Source organism: Oncorhynchus gorbuscha, linkage group LG09 (genome assembly GCF_021184085.1).
Source record: "Oncorhynchus gorbuscha isolate QuinsamMale2020 ecotype Even-year linkage group LG09, OgorEven_v1.0, whole genome shotgun sequence".
Lineage (NCBI taxonomy): Eukaryota > Metazoa > Chordata > Actinopteri > Salmoniformes > Salmonidae > Oncorhynchus > Oncorhynchus gorbuscha.
Genome location: NC_060181.1, coordinates 57821454 through 57830514, shown reverse-complemented (window position 1 = coordinate 57830514; position 9061 = coordinate 57821454). Strand labels below are relative to the sequence as shown.

Sequence of the window (9061 nt, the reverse complement as noted above, 5' to 3'; positions counted from 1 at the left end):
TAGACACGACCATAGAGGTGGTAGTTTTTCATGCATTGCTGATTTCTGACAGACCATAAATCGAATCGCACAGACTGAACAAAGAAAAGGGGGATGTTTGAAAAGAAAAGAAAAACGTAAGCAGATTCCTTTTCCCGGCCGCAGCAGAGCAGACAAACAGTTCACAAGAAATATAAGGAAAAAAAGTGAGCACAGGGCTGTGATTGACGAACACAGGTTCGCCATAGTCACATGGTGTGGATTTCCGCTTTGACACATTTGCTTTCAGCAGCACAGCAGGGCAGGGACACACCACATACGACACATGCAGTGTTACTGTACGGAACTATCTGTAGCAGAGCTGCAATATGGTGCTGTGAAGAGAGAGCGCTCCACTCAACCATGCAATCCACCACGAACCTCAACAGGCTCCTGCGACAGAGCAGGCAGGACAGTTACATTATGGAGGGCTCTCTGAGGAAGAAGGGTCGTCTGTGGTATCAGCGCTCCCTGAAGGAACCCCATAACAAAACCAGTCAGAATGGGGGGGCTACTCCCGGGACTCTGCCAAGTGGCTGGCAACAGGTGAGTGAGAAACCTTGGAAAGAAACAGGAAAAGATGGAACAGTTTTACTGTGTATCATTTCAGTCATGTGACCTATAAGCTGCACACAGTTTGTTATTCTTAGAGGTCATTGATGTTTGTAGATAGTATATGAAACCGTTTCAGTGGCATCCGAGAGGAATACATGAAGACTTACCAAAACAAAACGGAGCCCTTACAAAGACAAAAAGCTGTTTGACAATTGTAATATTTTTGTTTTACATGAGACAGACTAGTTCACTCGCAGAAAAAGTGTACCTGGAAACACACTGTGTTTAAGATAAATTAACATATTTTGTCACATTATTTACCAAGAATATGAAGAGACTGGTCTAAATATTGTTTATTTTACATGAAATGAATTTATAATCAGAATAGTTATTTTCACTGTTGTGAAATCGCCAGGTCGCAATTGTAAATGAGAACTTGTTCTCAACTTGCCTACCTGGTTAAATAAAGGTGAATTTTTAAAAAAATGTATGAAAATGTATACAAATATATTTTTGACTTTCCAGTCCAACAGAGCCCGCTCAAACTCCTTAGTGGATTACACTGACCCTCAGAGGTAAATACAAGCCCTTTGTCATTTTTATAGTGCACTGTTTGCCTGCTCTTTGGGGTTTTAGGCTGGGTTGCTGTAAAGCTGATGTAAGAAGGGCTTTATAAATACATTTGATTGAAATTTTATTGACTGTTAATACTATGATACAAACACAATTATGTTTAATGACTCAAGTTATGACAAGTGTGTAACTGAATTCTGCCTGCACATAGGACTACCATTATGTTGCAAAAGCAAGACAATGAGACTTTTGGATTTGAAATTCAGGTAAGACATTTAATCAGTTTTTTACAAGGAATGCAAAATACATTTTCAATAAATATTTATCTGCGCTATCAGTACTGCCTAGTGACAGAAGTATGATTCCTCTTGTTCTAGACGTATGGCATGCAGCTGAAGAAAAGCATGGCGGTGGAGATGTGCACGTTTGTGTGCAAGGTGCAGGAGGACAGCTCAGCTGAGAGTGCAGGTCTGACCGCCGGTGAGACACCCACCTCCTACTTCCTCTGTGGCCCAAACTCAGCGCTTTATTCAAACAGATCTGCTTTAGCTGACATCCGCATACAGTGTGGGGAAAAAAGTATTCAATCCCCTGCTGATTTTGTACGTTTTCCCACTGACAAAGAAATGATCCGTCTATAATTTTAATGGTAGGTTTATTTGAACTGTGAGAGACAGAATAACAACAAAAAAATCCAGAAAAACGCATGTCAAAAATGTTATAAATTGATTTGCATTTTAATGAGGGAAATAAGTATTTGACCCCTCTGCAAAACATGACTTAGCACTTGGTGGCAAAATCCTTGTTGGCAAAACCCTTGTTGGCAATCACAGAGGTCAGACGTTTCTTGTAGTTGGCCACCAGGTTTGCACACATCTCTGGAGGGATTTTGTCCCACTCCTCTTTGCAGATCTTCTCCAAGTCATTAAGGTTTTGAGGCTGAAGTTTGGTAACTCGAACCTTCAGCTCCCTCCACAGATTTTCCATGGGATTAAGGTCTGGAGACTGGCTAGGCCACTCCAGGACCTTAATGTGCTTCTTCTTGAGCCACACCTCTGTTGCCTGGGCCGTGTGTTTTGGGTCATTGTCACCTTCTCACCAAGCTGCATGGCGATGGTCTTGTAGCCCATTCCAGCCTTGTGTAGGTCTACAATCTTGCCCCTGACATCCTTGGAGAGCTCTTTGGTCTTGGCCATGGTGGAGAGTTTGGAATCTGATTGATTGCTTCTGTGGACAGGTGTCTTTTATACAGGTAACAAACTGAGATTAGGAGCACTCCCTTTAAGAGTGTGCTCCTAATCTCAGCTCATTACCCTTATAAAAGACACCTGGGAGACAGAAATCTTTCTGATTGAGAGGGGGTCAAACACTTATTTCCCTCATTAAAATGCAAATCAATTTATAACATTTTTGACATGCGTTTTTCTGGATATTTTTGGTGTTATTTTGTCTCTCACTGTTCAAAAAAGTTTACCATTAAAATTATAGACTGATCATTTCTTTTTCAGTGGGCAAACGTACAAAATCAGCAGGGGATCAAATACTTTTTTCCCCTCACTGTAGCGTTTGTTCTGGTGGTGTCGGGCTGTCAAATCCACAAGCGGTTCCTGTCATTATACTTAAAGTGGACATTGCCATTGGCTGCACGGGGTCGCATTATGAGAAATCCCATGCAGCCTTGTTTACAAGTTCGAACACTGAAATGTGAGATGTGATCTACAGTACACCTCGATTAGGCTGGTAGAAATTAATAGTTTTATGATTTTTCAATTTGAGCGTCATTATTATTTAGCCAACACTTTCTCGTTCTGGACTTCTAATGCGAGTGGGATGGGTGTGGCTTCGTGACAATGATCAAGAGCAGCTGCTCACCGATTTGACAGCTCCAACGCAGTTACACCTCTGCCACTGCCACAATATCAGCTATGCGGGTGATTAACGATTGATCTGATTGAATCAGAGAGATGTCCACGTTACACCCATTACAATACATGGAACTTTCACACAGAGAAAGGCCAACAACGCAAAGGCCTGACTTCTCTTTCTCTCTCTGTCTATCTCTCATATGCTCTTCTCTCTGTCTCTCTTTCTCTCTCTATCTCTCTCTCTCTCTTGCTCACTCTGTCCCTCTTCCCCTTGCTCTGTTCACATAGGTGATGTTATCGTCACCATCAATGGGGTCAGCATTGAGGGGTCAAGCCATCAGGGCATCGTTGACCTGATTCGAGAATCCAACAACCTATTACGGTGAGTAAGACCTGCAATGAGACCCAAGCCAAAGGGTTACTGTCTAACTCTAAAGAATGAGAAAAACATTGAGCATAGAAACATTCTGATGAACCTTGATATTGTATCACGGTGTCAGAATTATTTGTGACATTTGTTTGGGAGCATCTCAAATGGCACCCTATTCCCAATATTGTGCACAACTTTTGAACAGAGCTCTATGGGCCCTGGTCAAAGTAGTGCACTATAAAGTGCCCTATGGGACATGGTCAGAATTAGCGCACCTTATAGAAACTATGGCTGCTTGTGCTCATTTAGTCCCTGTGTAATCTCAGGATGGAGACGGTGTGTGGGACAGTGGTGAAGAGGATTGAACTGAAGAAGAAGATGAGCTTGCTCAAGGTGTGTCTCTCTTACAGGGCGAATGTTTGGCTTCAATAACACACCCTAGTTGAATAAGACCTTACAGTGGAAAATATGGGTGGTGTGCTCTGTGCTGTAGCCAACCACATAACCCCACCCAGCACAGCACAACTAAGCACACATGACAGAACAACGGTAGCACAGTATTGAAACAGGTTCAGTATAGATATATGTATGCTCAACACAATTTCATCACTGACCCTACATAGATGAATTGGGTCACAGGGTAACACGTCATTATACAGGTCATGTTAAGTACTGTATGGCTGACCTCCGAGTCAACCGAGTCTAATCGTCATTCTACGTCTTTGTCCACACAGCAAAGCCTGAGAGAGAAAAGGGTGGAGTTGCAAGCGCTCACATTACAGGAAAAATGTCTTACGCGAGGTGAGGGGTTTTGCCCAGCTTTGAAACCCGCAGAACTTCCTTTCTCATTAGCTGATGTGAAAATGACGAGTCGCTGATCTGTCTATTAATGAGCTTTGTTGAACATCATTATGAGAAATGAACTGGGGAGAAAAATCCTGTCTATCAACCACATCCTTTATAATGCACATGAATACTGTGATTGAATAAGTTCACACTGTCAACTAACTACTCTTCTCTTGTCTCAAGGTAACCTGAATGACAGTTCTCTACACCCCTCTATGGACTCCCTGATGTCTCCAATGTCTCTGTCAGGACACAGTGGCCACCGCGGCCACCGCTTCTCCAGTGACAGTAGCTGCCAGAGTGGGATGACGGAGGACAGTGACCTGGCCAGTGTGTTTGGCGACCTGGGCTCCCCGAGCCCCTGCAGTGTGGCCAGTCCAGACGATAGTTGCTTCTTCTCCAGTGACTTCACCGAGGAGGGGCCCCTCAGGCCCCCAGCCAGCCTCAGCCGTACCCGCAGCGGTAGCCTGTCCAGCCGCAGTAGTTCCCTCTCCTCCCCCTCCCCCACATGGGATGCCTCCAGAGTCTCCTCCCTGTTTGGGACTCTCCCCAGGAAGGCCAGAAGAGCCAGCGTCCGCAAACACATCCTGAAGTTCATCCCTGGATTCAACCACTCAGTGGAGGAGGAGGACACCTGAACTGAGCTATGAACGAACACTACAGTACGTCTTTGTGTGATTTGACGTTCAATACAAACATTTCTCGCTGAGACAGTCCTAATATGGATACCATACCTGGACTCGGGAAGAGACACGTACTATATGAGCATTATGGACATGAGAAGCATTAGGAGGAAGCAAGCATTCTCCCTTTGGAAAAAAAGCCTTCAGTTATCTACTGATACTGTGTGCATGATGGACTTGCTTTGGTGTTGCACTTTCACACAACCGTTTTCAGAGGATTTGTTCTTGACCAAAATCCTAGAGGAAACAGCGTCAATTCTTAAAATTGTAACACTTCTTTGTAATAAAGAATGCAGTTATTTGTAATAAGGAACGCAAGAACTCAGTTCATGTGTGTGCAGCCAATGAAACAAAGATTGTGCTTGCCATTTCTAAAATTGTGACCATTGGATGTAGGGTGATAACTAAAAGAGACTATGAATGAAAAGGCTCGATCTTCCTCAATTAAACATTTTGCTTGTATATAACTTAAGACATGTATGCGTTGCATATTTACATGTGATCAAACAAGTTATTGGACAGCATGTCTGGCAGTTTTGTCACGTAAAAAAGTGTGAGTTCTTAGCTACGTGGTTAACTGCACAGTTCAAAACAGGATGTGGGCAGAGAAGGTGCTACGTTCTTCACTATTTCTGTTCCCATTGCCACATTTGGCTTGCTTATGTATCTACAACTTTCTGTCTTGATAAACTACACGTCTGAAGTTTCCTGTAATTCAGGACATTTTTCAGTAACTTGGAGTGTCGTGTAATGTAATTTGTTTTATGCTTGCTGTCTTCATATTGCTGCTTTTATTAAGGTTCAAAGCAAATATGTTTTGAAATTCTCTGAACACAAGTGACCTGTAAAAAATGCACAAATAAACTGTCACTCGTTACATATTCTCTATCTCATACTCTCATATTGCCTACTTCTGTTGCTTAAATGAAAGGTTAGGTAGCATAAAAGTAACTTACATGAAAGGTTAGGTAGCATAAAAGTAACTTACATGAAAGGTTAGGTAGCATAAAAGTAACTTAAATGAAAGGGTAGGTAGCATAAAAATAACTTACATGAAAGGGTAGGCAGCATAAAAGTAACTTACATGAAAGGGTAGGCAGCATAAACGTAACTTAAATGAAAGGGTAGGCAGCATAAACGTAACTTAAATGAAAGGGTAGGCAGCATAAACGTAACTTAAATGAAAGGGTAGGCAGCATAAACATAACTTAAATTAAAGAATAGGCAGCACAAACGTCACATGACTTTGACCCACGTCTGACTTGAGACTCAAATGGATATAAATTTTTTTAAAACTTGAATTAGAACCTCAAGACTGGGGACTCCGCAGCAAGAGACAACATTGCACTCACAGGAGGTTGGTGGCACCTAAATTGGGGAGGACGGGCTCATGATAATGGCTGGAGCAATATACAGTGCATTCGTAAAGTATTCATAGCCCTTGAATTTTTTCACATTTAGTTACTTTCCAGCCTTATTCTAAAATGGATGAAATAGTTTTCTCCCCCTCATCAGTCTACACATAATACCCTCTAATGACAAAGCAAAAACGTTTTTTTTTTAATGTTTGCACATTAACAAAAAACTGCACATTATATATACATTTACATAAGTATTCAGAGCCTTTACTCAATACTTTGTTGAAGCACTTTTGGCAGCGATTACAGCCTCAATCTTCTTGGGTTTGACGCTACAAGATTGGCACACCTGTATTTCGGGCGTTACTCTCATTCTTTTCTGCGGATCCTCTCAAGCTCTGTCAGGTTGGATGGGGAGCGTCGCTGCACAGCTATTTTCAGGTCTCTCCAGAGATGTTTGATTGGGTTCAAGTTTGGGCTCTGGCTGGGCCACTCAAGAACATTCAGAGACTTAGCCCGAAGCCACTCCTGCGTTGTCTGGGCTGTGTGCTTAGGTCCATTGTCCTGTTGGAAGGTGAAACTTCGCTCCAGTCTGGGGTCCTGAGTGCTCTGGAGCAGGTTTTCATCAAGGACCTCTCTGTACATTGCTCTGTTCATCTTTCCCTCAATCCTGACTACTCTCCCATCATGTTACCATTGGTGTATTAAAACCAGTTGAGCTGACAGCTGATTTGCACTGTTTCGATAAGGGTCTTTCTTAATTTTATACTATTTATTATTATATTATATATCACAAAGTTGTAAGGACGTAATTGTCTAGAATGTCATTGTATGCTGTAGCATTAAGATTTTCCTTCACTGGAATTAAGGGCCTAGCCCAAACAAGGAAAAACAGCCCCAGACCATTATTCCTCCTCCACCAAACTTTACAGTTAGCAATATGCATTGGAGCAGGTAGTGTTCTCCTGGCATCCCCCAAACCCAGATTTGTTCCTCGGACTGCCAGATGACGAAGCGTGATTCATCACCTCATAGAACACGTTTCCACTGCTGCGTAGTCCAATGTCAGCGAGCTTTACAAAATTCCAGCCGACTCTTGGCATTGCACATGGTGATTGTAGGTTTGTGTGCGGCTGCTCGGCCATGGAAACCCATTTCATGAAGCTCATGACAAACAGTTCTTGTGCTGATGTTGCTTCCAGAAACAATTTGGAACTACAATAGGTAATGAGTGTTGCAACTGAAGACAGACCATTTTACGCAAGCTAAAAAAACTGTCTCGTGTGGCCTACTACGTTGTTGCTAATAGATATTTCCACTTCACAATAACGTTACTTACAGTTGACCGGGGTAGCTCGAGCAGGGCAGAAATTTGACGAACTGACTTGTTGGAAAGGTGGCTCTTCAGTCAATGAGCTCAATGAGCTCTTCAGTAAGGCCATTCTACTGTCAATGTTTGTCTATGCAGATTGCATGGCTGTGTACTCGATTTGAAAAATCTGTCAGCAACGGATTTGGCTGAAATAGCCAAATACACTCATTAGAAAGGGTGTCCACATTCTTGGACACCCTTTCAGTATCAGTCAGGAGTTTGGACACACCTACTCATTCAAGGGTTTTTCTTTATTTATACTATTTTCTACATTGTAGAATAGTGAAGACATCAAAAATATGAAATAACACATGGAATCATGTAGTAACCAAAAAAGTGTTAAACAAATGTAAATATATTTTATATTTGAGACTCTTCGAAGTAGCTACCCTTTGCCTTGATGACAGCTTTGCACACTCTTTGCATTCTGAGGTTGGGATATACTGTGAACATTATAGTGTAAGAGCTGTTTGAAAAGACTGCCTGAAATGTCAGCCTATTTTGGTGGGAGGGAGTCACAATAGACCAATAAGGAAGGGAGTTACAAACCTCTCTGCCAATGATAACTAATTTTCCCCTTCCCACTCAGACCACACAGACAGTCCAAGCAAAATTGCTATTTTCTAAGATGCTATTTAAAAAAAAAAAATTGGACAAATTTAATTGAAAACAATTACATTACGGTACTCCGCTCTCTCCACTGGCTTCCAGTTGAAGCTCGCATCCGCTACAAGACCATGGTGCTTGCCTACGGAGCTGTGAGGGGAACGGCACCTCAGTACCTCCAGGCTCTGATCAGGCCCTACACCCAAACAAGGGCACTGCGTTCATCCACCTCTGGCCTGCTCGCCTCCCTACCACTGAGGAAGTACAGTTCCCGCTCAGGCCAGTCAAAACTGTTCGCTGCTCTGGCTCCCCAATGGTGGAACAAACTCCCTCACGACGCCAGGACAGCGGAGTCAATCACCACCTTCTGGAGACACCTGAAACCCCACCTCTTTAAGGAATACTTAGGATAGGATAAAGTAATCCTTCTCACCCCCCCTCCCTTAAAATATTTAGATGCACTATTGTAAAGTGGCTGTTCCACTGGATGTCATAAGGTGAATGCACCAATTTGTAAGTCGCTCTGGATAAGAGCGTCTGCTAAATGACTTAAATGTAAATGTAAATGTACTTCATTGTTACCCAGAAACTATTTGACTTTGAGATAAAAACGGCTGCATTGGACTTTTAAACATGCAACATGTGGATGGGGTCTCTATAGGAATAAACTCTACTCTGTAGCTTACCCTGCTTTTTGACTATATCAACAGTAGAATGTCAATCTAGCCTCAGAATGTCACAGGGAGAAGGTGGTCACTCAGGAGGGTTTAAACTGAAGCATCGTTACAATCAGTTCACTTGTTCAAGCCGCGCAG

The 9061-nt window shown here is 42.6% G+C and overlaps 1 protein-coding gene across 1 annotated transcript; it reads left to right on the top strand.

Moving 5' to 3' along the window:
- Window positions 1–5791, top strand: LOC124042877 (cytohesin-interacting protein-like). Its single transcript, XM_046361012.1, has 8 exons — window positions 1–564; window positions 1099–1148; window positions 1358–1412; window positions 1524–1626; window positions 3300–3393; window positions 3708–3774; window positions 4116–4182; window positions 4411–5791. The coding sequence occupies exons 1-8, from the start codon at window positions 232–234 to the stop codon at window positions 4863–4865; spliced, it is 1224 nt and encodes a 407-aa protein (XP_046216968.1). The 5' UTR covers window positions 1–231; the 3' UTR covers window positions 4866–5791.
- Window positions 5792–9061: the final 3270 nt, after the last annotated feature.